Source organism: Cervus canadensis, chromosome 3 (genome assembly GCF_019320065.1).
Source record: "Cervus canadensis isolate Bull #8, Minnesota chromosome 3, ASM1932006v1, whole genome shotgun sequence".
NCBI classification, from domain to species: domain Eukaryota; kingdom Metazoa; phylum Chordata; class Mammalia; order Artiodactyla; family Cervidae; genus Cervus; species Cervus canadensis.
This window is the reverse complement of record NC_057388.1, coordinates 4510395-4537659: the sequence shown is the minus strand read 5'-3', so window position 1 is coordinate 4537659 and position 27265 is coordinate 4510395. Positions and strand designations below refer to the sequence as shown.

Below are 27265 nucleotides of genomic sequence, written 5' to 3'. Positions count from 1 at the left end.
TTCCAGAATATCATATAGTTGTATTTGCACTGCATGTAGCCTTTTTCAGACTGTTTCTTTTACTTAATAATATGCAGTTAAGATTTCTGCGTCTTTTCATGGCTCTGTAGCTCATTTCTCTTCAGCCCTGAATAATATAGCATTGTCTGGGTGTGCCATGTTTTATTTTTCCATTCACCTACTGGAGGACTTCTTGGTTGCTTTCAAGTTCTGGCAATTATGAATAGAACTGCTACAAATATCTGTGTGCAAAATTTCATGTGGATAATAAAAATTTTCAACTCCTTTGAGCAAATACCAGGGAACATAACTGGCTGTCTCATATGGTAGGAGGATGGTTCATTTGTAAGAAACTTTCAAACCATGCTCCAAAGTGGCCACACCATTCTGCATTCCCACCAGCAACGATGAGAGTTCCTGTTGCTCTGTATTCTCTCCAGCATTTGGTGTTGCAATTTTGTTTGTATATCTTTGCAATATATTAATTATCCATTTCCTGCATAATTTCACATTTACTGGCATAAAATCATTCATGGTTTTCTTATTTAATTTTTTAAATCTCTGATCTGCTCTTCACATGATTCTCCTGTATGTCCTTCTTCCTCCTGAGTAATTTTGGTAGATTTTAGGAAACACTGACTTTGGCTCTGGTACTGTCTATTGATATTTTCTTCATCATTTCAGTAATTCCTGATCTTAATTTTTGTAGTGACTTCCTTCTCTACATTCCTTAGAGTTATTCAGCTTTCATTTTTCTAATTTCAATTTTTCCTCCTTTCAAAGATCAGAAATTTAGTTTTAATCACCATTTTGGCAGCACTATATAACTTTTCAATCTATAATAGATGTCCTTTTCATTCAGTTCTAAGCAACTGATGTTTTCAGTGATTTGCCCTTTATCCATAAGTTGTAAAGTTATGTGTAAACAAATATTTTGTTTTGAACTTTTTCTCTTGACTTCAGATTTAATCATGCTGGGTTAAAGACCATGGCATGCATGAAATGGATTGCTTCAAATTTAGTTCAGCTTCCCATATATGGTCAACCTTTTACAGTTATACAGATTTTAGAGAAGAATCAGTCTGTCTCTTAGGTGCAGGGTTCTACATGTTTCTACTAATTTGAACCTGTCAATACTGTTAGAGGTATTTCTGGAATTACACCCCATATTTCATACCTTGTTTGACATCCTTTTTTAGTTCATATCTTGTTTTTATTCCTTTTTTGCTTCATGTTGCTTGTTTTTTTAATAAAATATAGATTCCCTTATATTTTTTTCCTGCTAGGACAGAAACTAGATTACACACATATTCTTAATTATAATCAATACTTTAGTTGCATATAATATTGAGAAACCTAGACAACATATTAAAAAGCAGAGCCATCACTTTGTCAACCAAGGTCTGTACAGTCAAAGCTATGTTTTTTCCAGTAGTCATGTATGGATGCGTGAGTTGGACCATAAAGAAGGCTGAGCACTGAAGAATTGATGCTTTCAAGTTGTGGTGCTAGAGAAGACTCATGAGAGTCCCTTGGACTGCAAGGAGGTCAAGTCAGTCCATCCTAAAGGAAATCAGCCCTGAACATTCATTGGAGGGGCCGATGTGGAAGCTGAAACTCCAATACTTTGGCCACCTGATGTGAAGAGCTGATCACTGGAAAAGGCCCTGATGCTGGGAAAGATAGAAGGCAGGAGAGAAGGGGACGACAGAGGATGAGATGGTTGGATGGCATCACCAACTCAATGGACGTGAGTTTGAGCAAATTCAAGGAGACGGTGGAGGACAGGGGAGCCTGGTCTGCTACATTCCATGGGGTCACAGAGTCAGACATGACTTAGCGGCTCAACAACAACAGTATTTTGAAACACATAACTATCTTTTTTTCTCATGTAGTCTCAATAACTTTACATTCTTCTTACCCTAACTAAAGTCTTATTAATGATTTGACCACATATTTAAACACACAATCCAGTTGGCTAAATACCCAAAGTTTTATTTTGTTCGAACAATCCACATGGAATCCAACTTAAGGCACAGAATCCCTGTCTCAGCTTGTTACTGTTCTCATGCTCTGGGCCTTCCTCACCACTCATATTTCTTCTTCTGGAAGTACAACTTTTATTCACTTTTTTAGTGAGGATTACCAGTAGCAAACTGCCTCAATCTTCATCTGACAGCTTTGTTTTGCTTTCACGAGATGGTGGTACAAAATTTTAGATGGACAGATCACTTTCCTTCAACAGTTTGACAAACTCCAGTATTGTTCTCTGGCTCCTACTGGGCCCACGTCACCCATCCATCCATCGGCCGTCCCAGCTGGGAAATCTGTTGCTTCCCTTCAGACTTTGTCTTCCATTTTCTGGAATAATGCAAAACACTCTTGGATGTGGATCAATCTCCATTTTTCCTCTTAGTCTTCTGAGTGCAGCTGGGGTTCTGCCTTCTCAGTTCCGGCCCCTTCTCCACCAGCATCTCTTCAAACCCCACCCTGACTCCTTCCACTCTCCTGTCCCTATGGGTGTCAGTGACTGTGTCCAGTGCTGGAGGGAGGTGACTCCAGCTCACTCATTCTCTTTAGACCAAATCCAGCAATTTGGAAATGGCAATGGCTATTCATCTCATTTCCCAAACTTCTCAGGGGCGCTCTCTCACACCCCCATCTTCTTGTTTCATTTCTTCCCATCGTATTTCATAGTTTCTTGTCCTCCCTGGTGGATGTTATTCTTGCATTCATCTCCAGGGTGTTACAGACACACTTACCTGTGTGTGTGAAGTGGCAATCTCACCATCCCAGGAGCTGCAGTGCCTACTAGTAGACAGCTGCCCATGCTGGGAATGCCGGCTTGCAGGGCATCTAGGCTGCGCTGGGCTTGTGTGTTCCCCGCCCATCCTCCTGTGTGCGTAGGGCTTGGGGTGCTCAGGGGTGCTCCTTAGGGGAGTCTAGGGTGCTGTGGGTCTCTGCCCAGGACCATTTTCCAGGGTCTCTCAGGAGCAGGCTGGGGGTACCCTGCCCTCGCTCCCAGTGAGTTGTGTAAGTTTGGTCCCTAGTATTCCCTGGGACCTGAACTGCCCACCATCACTGGTGCCCATGGAGCCTGCAGTCCGTTGGGCGTGGTGTCAGCATCACTCACTGCTCTGCAGACAGCTCTATCTTGTGTGAGCCAGGCGGTCTCCTTTTGGCTTTCCTGTTTTGTGGGCTGTGTCTGCAGAATGACTGAGGATGGGAGGGAAACGTGGTCAATGTCAAGATGGGCCTGACCTCTCTGAGTTCTGAAGCTGAGTTCACCATGGAGTCACGTCTGCTCACTTCCCCATGCCTGGCTGCAGTTACTGAGTCAGGGCAGATCCCAGCTCACTCACTCACTGTTAGCAGTGAAACAGAATACATTAAAATTTCCCTAAGTTCCAAAGCCAACATGATCAAATTGGTACTCCTACCCTTGCGTCACCTAGGGTAATGGTTTTCTGAAAGGGGACCCTACAATTATGCTTGACACAGGAATCCTGACTGCTTTTACCAGTCTTCTAATACTTGAGAAAACATCCTTTTGACTTCATGGTCAGCTCCCAGACTTTATTATTGCTAAATTTCATTCTCTTTCTCCTTAGGTAATTAAAAAAATCTAAATATTCTACTCCCTGCCAGCTCTAAACCCTACAATTTCTGTTACTTAAACTCTCCAACAGGGACCTCCCTGGTGGGCCAGTGGTTAAGGATCTCCCTGGCAATGCAGCGGATACACTGCATCCAGGTTCAATTCCTGGTCCTGGAAGATACCACCTGCCGTGGAGCAAGTAAGCTTGTGCGCCTCAGCTACTGAATCCCGCAGTCCAGGGCCCGCGAGCCACAGCTACAGACACCTGCACACCTAGAGCCCGTGCGCTGCAATAAGAGCAGCCACCCCAACAGGAAGCCCACACACTGGGACTAGGGAGGAGTCCCCGCTCACCGCAACCAGAGAAAGTCCACGTGCAGCAACGCAGATCCAGCACAGCCACAAAACAAAGCGCTCTGATAATCTAAAGCGCCAGCCTGTCCCATCTCATGATCAGGCCCATTCTCTTCCTAAATCCTGGACTGCATCAAAACTTGGGCTTATGAGACATAATTTACGAAGCCCTTGTATCTCTTTAAGACATTCCCGCATTCCCCACGGTGAGTCCATCAGAAATTAACCAGAAGGAATAGAAGGCATCTCTACCCTAGCTAGGTAAACAGCCACCAAGTACATACAAGCGAGACTATCAGATTGGCCAAAAAATTCATTCAGGGGGGAAAAAATTCATTTGGTCTTAAGTAAAGGACACATTTTTCATTTTCACTGAGAACCACATTGAACAATGAATTCAATAACCGAAAGAACTTTTTGGCCATCACAATAGTTTCACTGCCAATAAAAATGCCAAAAACTAAGAGGATCTCCACATGGAGGAGCCCTGAATGTGCCTTTAGGGTTATCCTTAAGTTGAATCCTGGGAAAACTCACATGAAATAGATTTTGAAGTTTCAATCATGGGAGTCGGCTCATTGAAAGAAAACTCTATGAAGATATAACCAAGTATCTCTCTTTTACAGAATGTGTTTTCCTTAAAGGGGTAAAGTCGAGCTGAGGCCAGCATCTTCTTACATCAGTGCCAGGAATGGATTCTTAAGACTAGGATGCCAAGCACTGCTGCACAATATAACGGGAACCACAGCCTGAGTCAGGGGAGCGCTGGGTTCCGTCCTCACCTTGGTGCCCCGCCAGCCGGTCGGGCGGCGCTGGGAAGCCGGGTCCTGCCAGGTCCCCAGGACGGTGAGGCGGTGTCTGCTCCACCTGACCCTGCAGAGATGGGCATGGAAAGGCTCCGGTCAGAAGCAGCACTTCACACCCGTCACACCCGCCACCTCACTTCACACCCGTCACACCTGCCACACCCGCCACCTCACTTCACACCCATCACACCGCCACCTCACTTCATACCCGTCACACCCGCCACCTCACTTCACACCCGTCACACTGCCACCTCATTTCACACCCGTCACAGCCACCACCACACATCACACCCGTCACACCCGCCACCTCACTTCACACCCGTCACCTCACTTCACACCCGTCACACTGCCACCTCATTTCACACCCGTCACAGCCACCACCACACATCACACCCGTCACACCCGCCACCTCACTTCACACCCGCCACCTCACTTCACACCCGTCACACTGCCACCTCATTTCACACCCGTCACACCCACCACCACACATCACACCCGTCACACCTGCCACCTCACTTCACCCGTCACCTCACTTCACACCCGTCACACTGCCACTGCACTTCACATCCGTCACACCCAGCACCTCACCTCACACCCATCACACCCGCCACCGCACTTCACACCTGTTATACCCGCCACCGTACTTCACACCCATCACATCACCTCACACTCGTCCCACCTGCCACCTCACCTCACACCCGTCACACCTAACATCTCACCTCACACCCGACACACCTGCCACCTCACCTCACACCGGTCACAACCAGCACCTCACTTCATATCCATCACACCCACCACTGCACTTCACACCCGTCACACTCAGCACCTCACCTCACATCCGTCACACCTGCCACCTCACCTCATACCCGTCACACCCACCACCTCACTTCACACACCGCCACCGCACTTCACACCTGTTATACCCGCCACCGTACTTCACACCCGTCACATCACCTCACACTCGTCCCACCTGCCACCTCACCTCACACCCGTCACACCTAACATCTCACCTCACACCCGACACACCTGCCACCTCACCTCACACCGGTCACAACCAGCACCTCACTTCACATCCATCACACCCACCACTGCACTTCACACCCGTCACACTCAGCACCTCACCTCACATCCGTCACACCTGCCACCTCACCTCATACCCGTCACACCCACCGCCTCACTTCACACCCGCCACCGCACTTCACACCTGTTATACCCGCCACCGTACTTCACACCCGTCACATCACCTCACACTCGTCCCACCTGCCACCTCACCTCACACCCGTCACACCTAACATCTCACCTCACACCCGACACACCTGCCACCTCACCTCACACCGTCATAACCAGCACCTCACTTCACATCCATCACACCCACCACTGCACTTCACACCCGTCACACTCAGCACCTCACCTCACATCCGTCACACCTGCCACCTCACCTCATACCCGTCACACCCACCACCTCACTTCACACCCGCCACCTCACTTCACACCTGTCACGCCCGCCACATCACTTCACACCCGTCACAGCCACCACTTCACTTCACACCCATCATGCCCGCCACCTCACTTCACACCTGTCACAGCCGCCACCTCACTTCACACCTGTCATGCCCACCACCCTCACTTCACACCTGTCACACCCGCCACCTCACTTCACACCTGTCATGCCTGCCACCTCACTTCACACCTGTCACAGCTGCCACCTCACTTCACACCTATCACAGCCACCTCACTTCACACCTCTCATGCCCGCCACCTCACTTCACACCTGTCATGCCCACCACCCTCACTTCACACCTGTCACAGCCGCCACCTCACTTCACACCTGTCATGCCCGCCACCTCACTTCACACCTGTCACGCCCGCCACCTCACTTCACACCTGTCATGCCCACCACCCTCACTTCACACCTGTCACGCCCACCACCTTACTTCACACCCATCACACCTGCCACCTCACTTCACACATGTCACACTCACCACCCCCAGCACTGCTTTTTGTCCCCCAGTTCTTCCTTCCTTCCAACTTCTACTTTTTTTCACTTTAAATGACAGTTGTTTAAAACACACTGTAAAAGGAAAATTAACCACGAAAATGGACAGCCTGCTTGGCAAGGGAGTTGGAAGAAAAGTTACTCTTGTTTTCTGGCTTAAATTGCTTTCCCTGAATAGCAATTCAAAAAGAATTACTGTCAAAGGCAGGATTTAAGCCATGAATACAGAGAATTAGCACTCTGTGGAGCACAGGATTTTCCATAACAATTACTGGTGATCAAGCCCTAGGCGGTCTATCACCTGGGATGCAAACACCCGTGACTGTTTCATAACTGGACCCTCCACAAAGCATCAGGAGCTCAGAGGCATTTTTTTAAAAAATGTTCTTATATTAAAGATTTATTCAGACTAAAATTTTTTCTTACACCAGCTTTAGTAAGTTATACTTTTATAGGAGTTTGCCTATTTTCATCTAAAATTTCAAATTTATTGTCATAACATCCTCTCATTTTATTATCTGAAGAGATATCACTATAGTTTCACTGTTAGTAGTTGTTGGTGGGATTTTTCTTGATTCATTTCATTGATTAGTGAGATAAACATTTTATTGATATTTTCAGAGGATAACTTTCTAGCTTTTTTGACCCTCTCTATTGTTTTTTGTTTGTATACAATATTTTCTCTCTTTAAAAAAAGAAATTATCAGAGTATAGTTGATTTACAAGGCTGTGTTAGTTTTAGGTGCACAGTAAAGTGATGCAGTATACAGATATTCATTCTTTTTCAAATTCTTTTCCCTTCAGGTTATTACAGAATACTGAGTAGACTTCCCCGAGCTACACAGTAGGTGCTGGTTGGTTGTTTACTTTATACATAATAGTGTAAATATTCAGTGGCACTTTTTAGACCTCAAGTAAGGATAAGAATTTTCAGTAAAAGTTAAAAACAGCAACTTAAAACCAAGCCCACACACCACTCCAGAAAAACCTCTTCATAGGATTATAATCAATCCAATGAAAGGCACAGTAAGATGTGGGAAATGCGCCTGTAAACTCTTTACATGCTGAAAAGGAAATATTAGCAGTGATTAACCTGGGGTGAAGAGATAGCAAATTTCTCTGGCAGATTAAAGAAACTTTGGGAATTATTATAATGCACATTTTACCACTGTAATTAGGTTTTAGAACTGTGTCAGAAAGTATAAGATCTTCATGGAAAAATCTATTAATATTAATAAAAATTAACATGAACCCAAGTAGGTACCTTCAGCAACCTCACCCTTCCTGGTACTGCAAAGCTCTGCAGGTGGAAAGTCCCCCCGATCCAGGAGTGCCAGCGTCCCGTGGAGCATACTCTGCCAGCTGGACACAGAAGGTATAGCCACCCAGTACCACCCCATGACTAGAGGCAGCCCTGGGACTGGAGCCCAGGCAGCCAGGCTTCAGAGCCCACATGCTTTCCCTCCCAAGCTGCCCGAGAAACTCCAAAAAAGCACATTATTCTGACAGATCTTTAGGGCCTGAATGCCCCCTAGTCAGTGGCTTCCGCACCCAGAGCCTTTGTCTGCCTGAGTGAGGGGATGGTGGTAAGTCCACTCTCTGTCCACAGGGGGGTCTGGTCCACAGTCTGCTGGGGGCCACCGTGGGGAGCACTGTACAGACAGTCCAGGCGGGACAGAAGATGCGTGCTCCCTGGGAAGGCACAGCTGCCTTCACACCTCCCTCCAGAAAACCTGGGAAAACCAGACAAAGACCTCTGAAGAAGAGACTTTCACTTGCTTCTCTCTCTCTCTGTTCTCTCCCTTCAAAAGGAATAGCTAGCTCTCTTTTGGTTTTTAAAATCACAGATGTAATGCTTGTATGTTAGGAAAATCTAGGCACTAAGGGACTTCCCAGGTGACTCAGTGGTAAAGAATCCACCTGTCAGTGCAGGAGACGCAAGAGACCCGGGTTCAATCCCTGGGTCGGGAAGAGCCCCTAGAGGAGGAAATGGCAACCCACCCCAGGATTCTTGCCTGGAGAATCCCATGGACAGAGGAGCCTGGTGGGCAACAGTCCATGGGGTCGCATCCAGACACGACTGAGTGACTGAGTACACACAGATGCTAAAGAAAAGAATAAAGATAAAAATTAAAATAAACCTCTTTTGTTCACCCATGAATGTTATCCAATCAGTTTTTGATATGTCCTTTCAGAGGAAAAAAAAATGCACACACAGAGTTTGTGCGGTAGCAATGTTTGAATTATTTATGGACAGCATCTATGTTATATTTGAATCACATGGGGGTTACAACTGATCCTGATAAAGAACGGAATCACCATCATGACACCCACTGCTGTATTTTAACGCATCTTTTCAAAAATTTCCATGGCAACAAACATTCCCCAACAGCCCTTTCAAAATTCTAGCATACCACATTAAGTAGCCGTGTAACACGATTTCTTTCATTAATACCCAACTGGCGAATGTGCAATTTGTTAAGAAATTTAAGTTTTTGATTAGGAAAGAGGGGAGAAATTGGTTTGGAGGACATAGTGTCTGGGAGCCAAAGGGATGCTGCTAAGACCCTCCCTGAGGTGCTGAGGATAGAGCTAGATTGTCAAGGTTGGAGAACCAAGTGGTCCCCGCCCCCCAGATTCAGCAGTCTCCCCATCTAAGGTCACCCCACCCACTTTCTACAACTCCACAGCCCAATGTTCTCCATTCAATCAGCCTTTACCATCTGAGAGAAATATTTTTCCTTTTTTCCCAAATTTTAAAACCACGCATATAAGTATTTGAAAATACAAAGTAGAATTAAAAATCAGCCTAAATCCTATGGACATGAACATGAACAAACTCCAGGAGACAGTGAAGGACAGGGAAGCCTGGAGTGTTGCTGTCCTTGGGGTCGAAAAGAGTCAGACATGAGTGACTGAACAGCACCCCCTGGCACTGGGGTAAGGCAGCATTCTTCTGAATTTTGCACCTTTACTACATACAGCTGGACAATACGCAAATCGTAGGCTGGAAACAATTTTCTCGGAGAAGGCAATGGCACCCCACTCCAGTACTCTCGCCTGGAAAATCCCATGGACGGAGGAGCCTGGTAGGCTGCAGTCCATGGGGTCGCTAAGAGTCGGACACAACTGAGCGACTTCACTTTCACTTTTCACTTTCAGTCATTGGAGAAGGAAATGGCAACCCCCTCCAGTGTTCTTGCCTGGAGAATCCCAGGGACGGGGGAACCTGGTGGCCTGCAGTCTAGGGGTCGCACAGAGTCGGACACAACTGAAGCGACTTAGCAGCAGCAGCAAATAATTTTCTGTTCTGAAAAAATGTAAATTTCCCCCCAATTTGCATCACAAAAGGTTCTTTTTGAAAAAATTGGTAAGTATCATTTTTCCAGATTCTAAACTACTCTCGGAAACACTTTCAGTCACAAATTTCAGGTAATATAAATACAATCCAACAAACACCTTTGTGCATAAAACCTGCCGACATTTCCGATCATTCTCTTAGAATCCCCAAAGTAGAAGGAGTAGGTCAAAAGTTCTGTGCTTTTTCTTTTTGAGTCTGGATACACACTATCAAGCTCTGGCTCCCAGGCTACCCTTCACCAGAAGCAGAGCAGGGCCCCCTCCCCAGCCCCCAGGTAGCCAGCAGGTGGAAGGCAACAATTTTGGAACTTTTTCTTGCCAAGCCCAGAGGCAGGCAGTGGTTTTCACAAGGTCTTAAATAATGCAGTTGAACATTTTTTCATACATGTATCAGCCCTTTGTCTTCCTCCTTCTGGATTACCCTTTGACGGGCCAGCTGGAGCAGTGCAAGTTCTCCCAGTCCAGCCCACCCTCCGTGAAGGAGCCTCACCCCATCACCCAGTGAGGGTTTACGGCCAGTGTCTGGACTTGCTGGGTCTGGTGGCAAATCTATAAGATGGGCTGCATGACCCCTGTAGGACTCCAGGGAGGTCCTAGCCCACCAGAAACATCAGTCTGCTTCTAATGCTTCCAGGGTAAGCTCTTTAAAATAATAAGAAACAAAGCTTGATCCCCTTTGTAGCAAGTAATTATCCCACCTTGTTTGAAATTTAGTCATATTTTTAATTCTCAGAGTTTAACTCAATGCAGCCAAGTTTCCTGAACTTTTGTTTTAGGCTTATTATTTTCAGCTTGAGAACTGCTTTCACTCATTATAAAGAAAAATAAATAACATCCTTTATGTGTTGTCCTGGTTTCTTCTCCAACCGGAAGCATTCTCTTTTATTTCTCTGCTATTTACATGGCAGGGCACGAAAAGATGAGGCCATTAACTGACCAGTCCATGCAGGCCCATTTATCACCCAATCTTCCCCTGTGTCTGGACCGGAAGGTCACTCTCATCACACACTACAATCTACACAGACAAGGGTCCAGCAGCCTCTCAGAGACATGACCTGCCCCTCGCTGGGTAAGCGCCCAGGTTTCCACACTCTCAGCTGCCTGGCATGTTCATTATCAGCATGTTCCCCCTTTTGCTGCTTTTACATGAACTCCTCAGCTCTTTTCTTCTAAGTAAGTAGTATCAAAAATAAAAAAACTAAAAACAGAACTACCATATGACCTAGCAATCCCACTCCTGGGCACATACCCAGAGAAAACCATAATTCCAAAAGACACATACACCCCAATATTCACTATTGGGGTGCAGCACTATTTACAACAGCCAAGACACAGAAGCAAGTTAGATGCCCATCGGCAGATGACTGGATAAAGAAAACATGATGCATATATACAATCAAATATTACTCAGCCATAAAAAGCAATGAAATTTTGCCCTTTACAGAGATGTAGATGGATCTAGAGGCTGTCATACAGAGTGAAGTAAGTCAGAAAGAGAAAATCAAATATTGTAAATTAACATACATATGTGGAAATCTAGAAAAATGGTACAAATGAGCCTATTTGCAAAGGTGAAATAGAAACACAGACATAGACAATAAAAATATGGCCATCAGGAGAGGAAAGGTGGGGGTAGTGGGAAGAACTGGGAGACCAGGACTGGCAAACAGACACTTGTATGTATAACACAGACAACTCATGAGAAGAGAGTGTAAGCACAGGGGACGCTACTCAGCGCTTGCGGTGAGCTCGACGGGAAGGAAACCCCAAAAGGGAGTGGGGACATGTGTACATGTAGCCGATTCATTTCCTTGCACAGCAGGAACACAACGTTGGAGAGCAGCTATGCCCCAATAAACATTTTCTAAAATAATAAATAAATAAAAATGAAGTTAAAAAAAAGTGTCATAGGAAAGAACAAATTTGACCCCATATGAGACCTCTTTGTTTTATTTTTGTATTCTACTGCTTTTGCCTCCAGTTAAGAATGCTGCCTATAATCTGAAATACACAGGATAGCCCATTCTCAAGGCTCAGACTTAAGGGAATAACACTCTTCCATTAATATAGATGCAAAAAATTTTAGGAGAATAGCATTTGTCTTGCTGGAGGTTTACAGGAACATCGTGACCTGACCTATGTGGACAGCTTGCAAGAACAAAGCGGTCTGACACCAAAAACTCAGCAACAGCCAACCACTGCCCTCCCCCATCTGGCCTTTAAAAACGCTTCGCTGAAACCCTTCCGGAAGTTCGGGGTTTTGAGAGACGTGGGCTACTCATCTTGCATAGTCCTGCAATAAACCTTTCCTGCTCCCAACACTCTGATGTTTCAATATTGTTAGGCCTCCCTGTGCATCCAGCAGACGAACTTGCATTTGGTAACAAAAGTTTACTTAAACTATTAAAACTTCTTATCTGGAATATTTCCTTACATTTAAGTAATTGTTACCCATTACTAATATGAATGTTGGGGGTGGGCCATCTGATTACAATCAGACCACACCAGCATGGAGTATAAACCAGGAAGTTGAGCCCCACCACCCCACTCCAGGCATCCCTGGGGCTGGGCGTGACCCACTGCGTACATAAGTGCCTGGGTATTTCCTGTGGACGCGCCGGTCTGAGACCCAGTCCAGTCACGCTCTGACAAGCTGCCCTCCTGAAAACACCCCATTTCAGAGACAAGCAGACCAGACCCCACCAAAACCTTGCTCCTAAGACAAGTAACCTTCCAACCTAAGTTAAAGGCAAACTTGTCTAAATAGTGTGATCAGATTTAGCTACTAAAAATACAGGATGTTCAGTGAATCTTGAAATTCAGACAAACAACTAGTAGTTTTTTTGGTGTAAATATGTCACAAATATTATATGGGGCTTATCCAAAAGAAAAAAAAGTTTGTGGTTTATCTGAATTTAACTGGGCATGTTATACTTTATATGGCAACTTTATACCTAAAGTACCATTGGAAATCTGGCAGGTTTGCATGAAAAATTACAGCAGTAAGAACAGAATCTTGACAAATGCCTTGTTGTTCATATATAAAACTGCCAGATCGACAGCAGAAGTCAACACGGAGAAGCTTCAGGCAAGCATTCTGTTATCTTGCAAAGCCAAGGAAAATGTAACAGTATGGAAAAATGACAGTGTTTATAAACTAAAGGCAGAACATGAAGGCAGCCAGGAGAAGCGCATCACGGCTGTAAAGAACAGAAACTCCCCACATGGCTGGAAGATCAGGTACAGAAGAGACACAGAGTAAGACTGATAGAGGCTAGGATGAGGGGACAGGCTTCTTACGGGGCTGGCCTGGTCTCTTCCAGGGCTGGTTGAGCCATCCCGGGTTGGTGGGCCTCCCTATGAGTCAGGAGGGCAAGGCAGCCAGGCCACGGCTGGAGGCCAGCAGGACACAGCCTCCTCATCTGCAGAAGGCCCGGGAGACGCAGAGGAAGGCGAGCATCCTTCTCTGAAGGTGGCTGAGAGCCGAGGATGAGCACTCTTCTCCAAACCAGAGCCTTGGCCACGGCGCTGATTCCTCTCGGACAGGTGGAAGGCTGGGAGCCCCTTCAGTAAAGCTGCACAGGCAACTTCACTATTTGGTGCTGGACCCCCAACCCACGTGCTTTAGAAACATATTCCAAAGTCAGGAGTAAGCAAGGCCCAGAATCCTTACTTCTGCAGGTAACCTCATGCTAAGTGATCTCACTCAAAGGTCACTGAGGCCTCAGAGTGATGGGGGTGAGCCATAGGGTGTGATGGGGCTCAGGCGTGTGTTCCTCTAGAAAGTTCCTTAGCGAGCTCCACTGCTGGGGTCACATGGACGCCCCCAGCCTTGCTCCTCCAGGCCTCTTGCTGGCCCCAGGCTAGGGTACCAGCCTGGCCAGCTCCTGTGGACCCGTGTCCCCCACCCACCGGGAGTGCCCACTGCCCACTGCTAAGGCCTCTGCCCATGGAGGCGCTACAGGGGAATCTGCAGGTTTAAAGATTACATATAAAAAGTGACTCAAGTCGAGGTCAGGACTCTGCTGGGCCTGGCAACAGGGTTCAGGCACCTGCCTATCAGGGCAGGGGCTATTAAGTGCGGTCTGTCCCGAGAGCAGCAGGCCGGCCACACCTGGAGGAACAGGAGACAAATACTGACTCAGGCTCATGGGCTCTGCTGTCCTGACTGTGGGGGTGGGAGGGGAGGTAATTTACTCACTGGAACATTCCAGGGGCCACAGCACTTGTGCCTCACCCTCCTGCTCTGCATGGAGTCCTCACTGTCTGGAATATTCCCTGCCCTCCATGCATACCATCTGCATATCCTGCAGGTACAGGCCAAAAGGCACCCCCTTCTGGAGTTTTCTGTGACAGCCCAGAGGAAAGTGGTTACTTTCCCCTCTCCCCGCTACCTGGCTTCAATTAAAGTGAGAAGTAAAAAGGGTGTACCCCTCCTCTCCTGGAGCAACGCCCAGGCTGTCTCCTCAGGACCCCAGCCCAACCCCAGCCTCACCCCTGACCTGGGGCAGGGATGCCTCTGCTTCTCAGGGAGGAGGTGCAGGTGGAGACCCTGGGATGGAAGGGGGGCCCTGGAAGGCTGTCTCGGGACACACCACCCCCTGCTGCAGGCCAGCAGGACCAGCTGCGCTTCCAGGAAAAGCATCACAATGCAGCCTGGGCGCACTAAAGAGGAGAGGCAGGGGTCTGCCTGCTGTCAGCCGGCACCTGTGTCTCACAAATCCTTGCCTGAGCTGCTGAGAAACAGTACGAGATGCCCAAGAAGAACTGCTTCAGGGACCAGAAACATGCGTACTGGGCAGACAAGTGGTTTTGGGACCACACGTGACTCGGAAGGCTGCTAGGGAAATCTGATGAGACTGGAGTGTAACAGTCAGCACAGCATCTGCTGGATAATAAATGGAACATACAGCTAAAGGCCAGTTTCCCACATGCTGATTAGCCTGTGACATTTGGCAACTTCCTGCATCGCGGTGCTTCCTTGGGGCAGAATGGCCTGTTTCACAGACCAGCTGGGATAACTGAGCTAAAATGATATAAACGAAGGGTCTCTCCCTGACTAAAGCTACCAGGCATTCAGTGTTCAGAAAGCAACAAGGACAAGAACACTGTAAACAAGATCTCTCTTGTTTGGGCATCCCAGGGCTGTGTCCTCAGACCTGTCTACGTACAATCTCTCAGGGACCTAAACAAAGACACAGAAGGTGCCCTTAATTACTCTGCTACGATAAACAAAGAACAACACTGAAAACAGAATGAAGGGGACCACCCACCCAGCACCCAGCTAAGAGGTGGCAACCACCTTCACAGCCTCCCTCTGCTGGCTCCAGAGCACCAGCATCTCTGGAGGGGAACTTTACAGACTATAGGTACCCTGTTTCCTGGTCTGGTGCCCCGGTTTCTGTGGTTGCTTCCCAGTGGATGCCACCTGGTCCCCTGACTCTGGCAGCCATATGCCTGCACTCCTGGCATTCACAAGACTCTGGGAATAGAAGAGATGGTTCTTGCAAAGATGCCACCCAGGGGCACCATGCTGAGAGCAGATGGAGTCTTGACACTTGTGACTGCCACCCAGGGGACACCACCAGAATGCCGTCCAAGGGGACTTATGTCTGGGGTCTCACAGGAGTGTATATACTTATACACTTTTAAAAGCTGCTGTCTGAGCGTCTGGCTTCCTAACAGCCTGTATGCAGGTGCTGAGATCCTCCCCTTAAAGACAGTGACAGGTCTTGGTGGATCATTAATGACTAGCAGACATCAAAAATACAAGGGGTTTCTGGGAGAAGCACACAGGTTTGAGAGATTACCACGAGTTGGGGTAGGGTTAACAAGAAAATGTTTGAAATAATAAATCTCACCGAAAAGTAAATATATAGTAGAGCTATAAATCAGCCAGTTATAAATAATTAGTTAAGGTATAACAAGATACAAAGATATAAAATACAACATCAAAAACTTAAGATATGGTGGAGGGGGAAAGTAGAAATGTTGAGCTTTATTTAGAATGGGACCAAACTTAAGTTTTTATCAACCTAAAATACACTGTTATAGATACAAATTAATATATGTAAGCCTCATGGTAACCAGAAAACAAAAACCTATATAGAAAATACATAAAAGTAAAAGGAATAAAAGCACCATATAAGCACAAAAGAAAGTCATCAAATCATAAAGGAGGAAGAGGAGAAGAGACAAACAAAGAGAAGCTACAGAAACAGCCAGGGGAAAAAATTACAAAACGGCAGCAAATTCGTACCTACCAATAATTAACTTAAGTATAAAAGTCTCTGATGAGAAGACATAGGGTAGCTGAATGGACAAAAATATAAGGCCAATCTGTAGGCTGCCCACAACAGACTTAATTCACATATAAAGACACACACTGACTAAAAGTGAAGGGATGGGGAAAAAAAACACTTCACACAAACGGAAACCAAAAGAGAGCTACGGTAGCCATACCAGAAAAAACAGACTTGGTAATGAGAGACAAAAAAGAGCATTACATAATGGTAAAAGGGTCAGATCCAGTAAGAGGACATAACATTTGCAAATATCTATGCACTCAACACAGGAGTGCCTAACAATATAAACTAAATACTACTAGACCTAAAAGGAGAAATAGACAGCAATACAATTATAGTAGGGACTTTAATACTCTACTTACACCATTGGACAGATCATCCAGACAGAAAATCAATAAGGAAACATTAGCCTTAAAAGATACATTAGAATGCATTCAGAATAGAAATAAATATATAATAGATACATATATATATATATATAAAACATTCCATCCAAAGTAACCAGAATACACAATCTTCTCAAGACACATTGAACATTTCCCAAACTACACCTTATGTTAGTCCATAACACAAGTCTTAATAAATTTACAACAGAAATCAGATCCAGCACTATTTTCTTCTCACAACAGTATGAAACTAGAAGTTAATTACATGAAGAAAACTGCAAAATTGGCAAATAAGTGGAGATTAAACAACATGCTACCGAACTGCCAATGGTTCAGTGAAGAAATGAAAAATATCCTGAGACAAATGAAAATGGAAACATAGCAAACCAAAAGTTGAGGGACACAGCAAAAGCAGTTCTAAGTGAAAAACTCACAATGATACAGGCCTACTTTATGAAACAAGAAAGGTCTCAAATAAACCATCTAGCTTTACACCTCAAGGAACTAGAAGAAAAAAGACAGTAGAAGGGAAGAAATAAAATATAGAACAGAAATAAATGAAATAGAGACTAAAAAGATGACAATCAATGAAACTATGATCCTATTCATTGAAAAAAAATAAAATTGACAAACCTTTAGCTAGACTCAGCAGCACATAAAAAAGAAAACAAAATCAGAAACAAAAGAGATTTTACAGCTGATACTGCAGAAATACAGAGAAACACAAGAATCTACCATGGACAACTATACATCAACAAACTGGACAACCAAGAAGAAATGGATAAATATCTAGAAACACACCACCTGCTAAGACTTAATCATGATGAGACAGAAAACCAGAAGAAACTCATTACTACTAAGGGAAGTTAATCAGTAATAAAACTCCTCCCAACAAACAAATGTCCAGGACTGGATGAGTTTACTGGTGATTCTATCAAACTTTCCAAGAAGAAGCAATACCAATCCTTCTCAAATTCTTTCAAAAACAGAAGCAGAGGGAATGCTCCCAAATTTTATAAAGATAGCATTACCCTGATACCAAAACCAAAGATGCAACAAGAAAAGAAAATTATAAGCTAATATTCCTAATGAACTTAGATGCAAAAATCCTCATCAAAATGTTAGCAAACCACATTCAACAATGCGTTGAAAAGCTCAATCACCATGACCAGGTGGGATTTACTCTAAGGATGCAAGGATGGTTCAGCTTATGCAAATCAATCAATGTGTTACACCAAGAAAAATGATCATATGATCAAAAAATCATATGATCATCTCAATAGACACAGGAAAAAGCATTTGACAAAATTCATCATTATTTTTGATAAAAACTTTCAACAAACTGGGTACAGAGGGAATGTACATCAATATAGTAAAAGCCATATATGATATTCCCACAGTTAACATCACATTCAATGGTGAAAAGCTGAAAGCCTTTCTTCTAATATCAGGACAAGACAAGGATGTCGACTCTTGCCACTTTTATTTAACATAGTATTAGAAGCACTAGGCAGAGCAATGAGGCAAGAAAAAACAAAATGCATTCAAACTGGAAACTAAAAAGTGAAACTCACTGTTTGGAGAAACCATGAAGTTACATACAGAAAACTCTATGGTCTCCATCAAAAAACCATTAGTTCAGTTCAGTTCAGTCGCTCAGTCATGTCCGACTCTTTGTGACCCCACAGATCGCAGCACACCAGGCCTCCCTGCCCATCACCAACTCCTGGAGTCTACCCAAACTCATGTCGATTGAGTCGGTGATGCCATCCAACAATCTCATCCTCTATCATCTCCTTCTCCTCCTTCAATCTTTCCCAGCATCAGGGTCTTTTCCAACGAGTCAGCTCTTCGCATCAGGTGGCCAAAGTGTTGGAGTTTCAGCTTCAACATCAGTCCTTTCAAAGAACACTCAGGACTGATCTCCTTTAGGATGGACTGTTTGGATCTCCTTGCAGTCCAAGGGACTCTCAAGAGTCTTCTCCAACACCACAGCTCAAAAGCATCAATTCTTTGGCACTCAGCTTTCTTTATAGTCCAGCTCTCACATCCATACATGACTACCAGAAAACCATAGCCTTGACTAGATGGAAGTTTGTTGGCAAAGTAATGTCTCTGCTTTTTAATATGCTATCTAGGTTGGTCATAACTTTCCTTCCAACGAGTAAGCATCTTTTAATTTCATGGCTGCAGTCACCATCTGTGCTGATTTTGGAGCCCCCCCCAAAATAAAGTCAGCTACTGTTTCCACTGTTTTCCCAGCTATTTGCCATGAAGTGATGGGACCAGATGCCATGATCTTTGTTTTCTGAATGTTGAGCTTTAAGCCAACTTTATCACTCTCCTCTTTCACTTTCATCAAGAGGCTCTTTAGTTCTTCTTCACTTTCTGACATAAGGGTGGTGTCATCTGTGTATCTGAGGTTATTGATATTTCTCCCGGCAATCTTAATTCCAGCTTGTGCTTCATCCAGTTGAGCATTTCTCATGATGTACTCTGCATATAAGTCAAAAAAGCAGGATGACAATATACAGCCTTCATGTACTCGTTTCCCAATTTAGAACCAGTCTGTTGTTCCATGTTCAGTTCTAACTGTTGCTTCCTGACCTGCATACAGATTTCTCAAGAGGCAGGTCAGGTGGTATGGTATTCCCATCTCTTGAAGAATTTCCCACAGCTTATTGCGGTCCACAGAGTCAAAACCTTTGGCATAGTCAATAAAGCCATTAGAGCTACTTATAAAAGAACTCTTAAAGTTGGAGGATACACAATCAATTGCATTTATATGCATTAACAATGAACTATAAGAAGGAGAAATAAAGAAAATAATCTCATTTACAATTACATCAAAAAGAACAAAGTACCTAGGAATAAATCTAATAAAGGAGATGAAAGGCTTATACATATTAAAAAAAGGAAGATATTAATGGAAGAATCTGAAGATGCAAATAAAAAGAAAGATAATTCCATGCTTAATGATTAGAAGAATCAATACTGTTAAAAGGTCTGTATTACCCAAAGCAATCTACAGATTCAAAGCAATCTCTATTGAAATTCCAACATTAGTTCTCAAAGGAACAGAAAAAATATTCCCAACATTTGTATAGAACCACAAAAACCGCAAATAGCCAAAGCAATCTTGAGAATAAACAACAAAGCTGGAGGTATCATGTTCCCTGATTTCAAACAAAACTTGGTACGTTGTACCCATGGGTCTCAAATATGGGGATTCAATCAACTGTGAATCAAAAATATTTGGAAAACAGAATTCCAGGAAATTCCAAAAAGCAAACTTTAAGGGCTGCACACCAGCACTGTAATATACTTACATTGCATTTCCAACATTTTAGATAGTGCCTACATTGTATTAGGTATTAAAAGTAACCTGCTGCTGCTGCTGCTAAGTCATTTCAGTCGTGTCCGACTCTGTGCGACCCCATAGATGGCAGCCCACCAGGCTCTGCCGTCCCTGGGGTTCTCCAGGCAAGAACACTGGAGTGGGTTGCCATTTCCTCTCCAATGCATGAAAGTGAAAGTGAAGTCGCTCAGTCGTGTCCGACTCTTAGCGACCCCATGCAGGACCAGGCTCCTCCGTCCACAGGATTTTCCAGGCGAGAGTACTGGAGTGGGTCACCATTGCCTTCTCCCAAAAGTACCCTAGAGATGATTTAAGTACATGGAAGGATGTGCATAAGTCATACAAGAACACTGTATCATTTTATATAAGGGACTTCAGTATCTACAGATTCTGGCATTTGGGTCATAAATCAAGCCTCAATAAATTTAAGAAAATTGAAACCATATCAAGCATCTTCTCCAACCACAATGCTATGAGACTAGATATCAATTATAAGAAAAAACTATAAAAAACACAAACACAAGGAGATTAAACAACATGTTTCTAAATAACCAACAGTATAATGAAGAAATCAAAAAATTTCTATAAACAAATGACAAAAACAACACCTATGGGATGCAGCAAAAGCAGTTATAAGAGGGAGGTTTATAGCAAAACAATCCTACCTCAAAAAACAAGAAAAATATCAAATAGACAACCTAATTTTACACCTAAAACAACTGGAAAAAGAAGAACACCCAAAAATTAGTAGAAGGAAAGAAATCATAAAGATCCAAGCAGAAAGAAATGAAAAAGAAATGAAAGAAACTATAGTAAAGATTAATAAAAGTAAAAGCTGGTTCTTTGAGAAGATAAACAAAATAGACAAACCTCTAGCCAAACTCGTCAAGGAAAAAAAGAGAGAAGAATCAAAAACAAAGAAATGGAAAAGGAGAAGTTACAACAGACAATGCAGAAATACAAAGGATTATAAGAGACTATTATGAACAACTATATGGTGATAAAATGGGAAGAAATGGACAGATTCTTAGAAAAGTTCAATCTTCCAAGATTGAACCAGGAAGACATAGAAATTATGAACAACCCTACTACAAGCACTGAAATTGAAGCTGTGATCAAAAATCTCCCAAAAAACAAAAGCCAGATGGCTTCACAGAATTCTATCAAAACATTCAGAGAGGAGCTAATGCCTAGCCTTCTAAAACTCTTTCAAAAAATTGCAGAGGAAGGAACACTTCCAAACTCATTCTATAAGGTCATCATCACCCTGACACCAAAACCAGACAAAGACAACATAAAAAAAAGAAACTACAGGCCAATATAACTGATGAACATAGATGCAAAAATCCTCAACAAAATTTTAGCAAACAGAATTCAGCAACACATCAAAAAGCTCATACACCATCATCAAGTCGGGTTTATTCCAGGGATGCAAGGACTCTTCAGTATATTAAAATCAATCAATGTGATACACCATATTAACAAATTGAAAGATAAAAACCACATGATCATCTCAATAGATGAAGAAAAAGCCTTTGACAAAATTCAGCATTGATTTATGATTAAAACTCTTCCAAATATGGGCATAGAAAGAACCTACCTCAACATATAAAGGCCATATATGATAAGCCTACAGCAAACATTATTCTCAATGGTTAAAAACTGAAAGCATCCCCCTAAGATCAGGAACAAGACAAGGGTTCCACTTTAGCCACTGTTATTCAACATAATTCTGGAAGTCCTAGCTACAGCAATCAGAGAAGAAAAAGAAATAAAAAGAATCCAGGTCAGATAAGAAGTAAAGCTCTCACTGTTTGCAGATGACATAATACTGTACATAGAAAACCCTAAAGATAGTATCAGAAAATTACTAGAGCTAATCAGTGAATTTAGCAAAGTTGCAGGATACAAAATCAATACACGGAAATCACTTGCATTTCTATATACTAACTATGAAAAATCAGAAAGAGAAATTATGGAATTAAGCCCATTCACCATTGCAAAAAAAGAATTAAATATCTAGGAATAAACTTACCTAAGGAGACAAAAGAACTGTACACAGAAAATTATAAGACATTAATGAAAGAAATCAAAGACAACTTAAACCAATGGAGAGATATTCCACGTTCCTGGGTAGGAAGAATCAATATTGTGAAAATGACTATACTACCAAACACAATCTACAGGTTCAATGCGATCCCTATCAAATTACCAAAGGCATTTTTCACAGAACTAGAACAAAAAAATTTCACAATTCATATGGAAACACAGAAGACTCCAAATAGCCAAAGCAGTGTTCAGACAGAAGAATGGAGCTGGAGGAATCAACCTTCCTGACTTCAGATTATACTAAATCTACAGTAATCAAGACAGTATGGTCCTGGCATAAACACCAAAATATAGACCAATGGAACAAGATAGAAAGCCCATAAATAAACCCATGCACCTACGGGTACCTATTTTTGACAAAGGAGGCAAGAATATACAATGGGGCAAAGACAGCCTCTTCAATAAATGGTGCTGAGCAGCTACATGTAAAAGAATGAAATTAGAACACTTCCTAACACCATACACAAAGATAAACTCAAAATGGGTCAAAGACCTAAATGTAAGACCAAAAACTATAAAACTCTTAGAGGAAAACATAGGCAGAACTCTTGACGACAAAAATCAAAGCAAGATCCTCTATGACCCACCTCCTAGAGTAACGGAAATAAAAGCGAAAGTAAACAAGTGGGAACTGATTAAACTTAGAAGCTTTTGCACAGCAAAGGAACCTCTAAGCAAGGTGAAAAAAGACAACCCTCAGAATGGAAGAAAATAATAGCAAATGAAACAAGTGGAAAAGGATTAACTTCCAAAATATACAAGCAGCTCATACAATTCAATGCCAGAAAAACAAACAACCCAATTAAAAAGTGGGAAAAAGACCTAAACAGACATTTCTCCAAAGAAGACATACAGATGGCTAACAAACATACGAAAAGATGCTCAATATCACTCATTATCAGAGAAATGTAAATCAAAACCACAATGAGATATCACCTCACACTGGTCAGAATGGCCCTCATCAAAAAGTCTACAAACAATAACTGCTGGAGAGGGTGTGGAGAAAGGAGAACACTCCCGTACTGTTAGTGGGAATGTAAATTGATACAGCCACTCCGGAAGACAGTATGGAGATTCCTTAAAAAACTAGGAATAAAACCACCATATGACCCAGCAATCCCACTCCTGGGCATATACCCTGAGGAAACCAAAACTGAAAGAGACACATATATTCCATTATTCACTGCAGCACTGTTTACAATAGCTAGAACATGGAAGCAAGATAGATGTCCTTCTACAGATGAGTGGATAAAGAAGTTGTGGTCCACATACACAAAGGACTATCACTCAGCCATAAAAAGGAACAGAGCTGAGTCAGTTCTGATGAGGTGGATGAACCTAGAGCCTATTATACATAGTGAAGTAAGTCAGAAAGAGAAAGATGAATATCATGTTGTAACACATATATACAGAATCTGGAAAAATAGTACTGAAGAATTTATTTAGGGCAGCAATGGAGAAAAAGACATAGAGAATAGACTTATGGACATGGGGAGAGGGGAGGAGAGGGTGAGATGTGTGGAAAGAGTAATATGGAAACTTACATTACTATGTAAAATAGACAGCCAATGGGAATGTGCTGTCTGGCTCAGGAAACTCTTAACAGGGGCTCTGTGTCAGCCTAGAGGGGTGGGGTGGGGAGGGAGGTGGGAGGGAGGTTCAAAAGGGAGGGGGTATATGTGTACCTGTGGCTGATCCATGTTGAGGTTTGACAGAAAACAAAATTCTGTAAAGCAACTATCCTTGAACAAAAAAATAAATTTTAAAAAAAGGAGAAGAAACTCTGAACAGATATTTTCCCAAAATAGATATACATATGGCCAACACATACACGAAAAGATACTTGACATCACTAATTATCAGGGAAATGCAAATCAAAACAATGAGATATTACCTCATACCTGTCAGAGTGACTTTTATCAGAAAGACAAGAAATAACAAAAGAGAGTGGATGGGGAGAGAGGAAACCCTCTGGCATTGTGCAGTGACTAAAACACAAAATGATGCATGCAGCCACTATGGAAACCAGGTTAGAGGCTCCTCAGAATATGAAAAACAGATCTAAATGCAATAATCATTAAGCCTCAAGAATAACAGTAGGAATATTTATTAATGTTTCGAATGGCTTAACATTTGAAAACTGTGCTCCAATGGAAAAAAAGAAAAATCCAGCAATTCTATTTCCAAGCATCAGAAGAAAGCAAAACACTAATTTGAAATGATATATGCACCGTATGTACACTGCAGCATTATTTACAACAGCCAAGCCATGGAGACAACCTACATGTCCACTGAAGGATGAATGGATAAAGATGAGGCATATAAATATGATTATATTTACATTTTTTAGATGTGGAATATTTTTTAGATGTGGAAATTATATATAGACGTGGAAATATACTTTTTTTTAGATGTGGAATATTATCCACATCTAAAAAAGAATAAAATTTTGCCATTTGTGACAAGGGTGAACCTCAAGAGCATTATGCTCAGTAACATACATCAGACAGAGAAAGATAAATACTATATGATCTTTTAGTCTCTCATATAGGTGGAATCAAAATAATAAATAAAAGTAAAACCATACAGATACAGAGAACAGATTGGTGGCTGGTACAAACAGGGGATGAGGGCCAGAAGGAATGGATGGAGGAGGTCAATAAAAATGTTAAAAAAGAGAAATGGAAGCGTTCTAGCACGACTTGTGCATTCCTAGAAATAATCAATTTCTAGACAATTCTATGCATTCTCATCTCTGTCCTTTCTTTAATAGGTACTGTCTTGCCCCCATTCTTACAGATGAGGGGGAAGGGGACAGGCCCCCAGCAGCAGAGCTAATTACCTGTGGGCCACATACAGTCTGATAGAAGAGCTCGTTTTCGCCAGTACTGAGCTACACACACACGCTGTGACTCTGCTAACCAACCAGGCCAAGTCTAACACGTCAGAGAATTTGACAAAAGAGCAGCACTCTACATTGTGCAAGTTGCCGGCTCTGCACAATTAGCCCCTGCCCTCCACGGACAGAGCAGCCTGGCAGGCTACAGGCCAAGGGGCTGCAAAGGCTCAGATGCGACCGGGCACACACACGCACACTAACGGAGATACACTCATAATCCATGACGGAGGGTCAGCTTGTGCCCCAAATGGCACTCTGACCGGTTATCCCGTGCATGAGCACAGAGAACAAGACGTATACATCACACTGACCACATCACACATTTGCCCATATCTAGGTCCGAGAACCTGCGATGAGCGTGTCCACAAAAAGCTGATCAACAGCCTACCTAAGAAGGACACAAAAAGTTTCATTCGAGCCAACCTGAGGATTAGAACCCAGGAGACAGTCCCTCAGAAAGTTCCAAAGACTGTTCCATCTGGTAGACGTCAAAGCAAGGTTGTGTAAGTTTTTGAGACAAAGCTTTATACATCAAACGAAGTGCTACTGACAGTTTACACACGCCAGATCGCCACGTACAAAGTGAGTCATGCGTCATCATCGGCCCCTCACAAGATTATGAAAGATTATCTCCTAGGGAGTAGTGACCCTTGATGAGATCAAGAGGGAGTTAGTTCCTAAGGAGGTCTGGTTCGTGGAGATGCATAACCAACATTAAAGGTGGGGGAGGAGGTCCAAACGAGCAAAGAACTTAAAGCTTCCTTGCCTCACCATAAAATATAAACTTTATTTCATCAAGAAAAGGGAAAGTAGGGGACTTCCTTGGTGTTCCAGTGGTTAAGACTCTGCCTTCCAATGCAGGAAGTGTGGATTTGCTCCCTGGTCCAGGAACTGAGATCCTGAGCTATGTGGCCAAAAAGCCAAAACATAACATAGAAGCAACATTGTAACAAACTCAGTAAAAACTGAACACAGATACTGAGTCTGACAGGCAAATTCCTAGACCATCTCTAATCAAGACAGGTACAAAAAAACTCTCCAAAACAGGAAGATGCCACCCCAGCAAACTCCTTCCTCATATCGCTTATTCTACCCCGATCCAGGACAGCGCCCATCTCCTCTCCGGAACCCCAAGGAAACAGCAACTCTTGCACGATTTGAGGGCTGCTAACTATATCCAAGTTCTTAATTACAGATAGAAGTTAACACGCAAATAACACCAGGAGAGATAACATACGAACTAAACTCAGGGCTGGGTGACTAACAGCAAAGACCAGACTTTGCTTCAGAGAAGGGGCAGCCGTCCCTCGAAAATGCACATGAACGTCGGTGGTTGGCAAATACCAACACCTCCCAACTGTATACTCTTACAACGCTTCTGTGTCTCGGGATCTAGGGAAAGGTGAGGAATTCCTGCCAAAACACTCCCTGTGGCTCAGGAAGGCGGCCAAAGAGCTCACGTAGGTGAAACGGTAACTAACCAGAAACGTGATGTCACAAACAGCCCGCTGAGTGAACGACAGCACAGGGCTCCCCTCACTCACTTCACTTCTTTTTTTTTTTTTTTTTAAATTTTTTTATTAGTTGGAGGCTAATTACTTCACAACATTTCAGTGGGTTTTGTCATACACTGACATGAATCAGCAATAGATTTACACTTATTCCCCATCCCGATCCCCCCTCCCACCTCCCTCTCCACCCGATTCCTCTGGGTCTTCCCAGTGCACCAGGCCCGAGCACTTGTCTCATGCATCCCACCTGGGCTGGTGATCTGTTTCACCATAGATAGTATACATGCTGTTCTTTTGAAACATCCCACCCTCACCTTCTCCCACAGAGTTCAAAAGTCTGTTCTGTATTTCTGTGTCTCTTTTTCTGTTTTGCATATAGGGTTATCGTTACCATCTTTCTAAATTCCATATATATGTGTTAGTATGCTGTAATGTTCTTATCTTTCTGGCTTACTTCACTCTGTATAATGGGCTCCAGTTTCATCCATCTCATTAGGACTGATTCAAATGAATTCTTTTTAGCGGCTGAGTAATATTCCATGGTGTATATGTACCACAGCTTCCTTATCCATTCATCTGCTGA

At 43.3% G+C, this 27265-nt stretch overlaps 1 protein-coding gene across 10 annotated transcripts in view; it reads right to left on the bottom strand.

The window, feature by feature from the left end:
* Positions 1-27265, bottom strand: part of GRB10 (growth factor receptor bound protein 10) — a 217054-nt gene that overhangs the window by 104295 nt on the left and 85494 nt on the right. For 7 of the 10 annotated variants that reach the window (XM_043462503.1, XM_043462502.1, XM_043462508.1 and 4 more), the window contains one exon: positions 4735-4825. The exons of the other annotated variants lie outside the window; for them this stretch is intronic. In XM_043462503.1, the coding sequence (XP_043318438.1) occupies positions 4735-4825 (91 nt within the window). The remainder of the gene's footprint in view (positions 1-4734; positions 4826-27265) is intronic. 10 annotated transcript variants of the gene reach the window in all.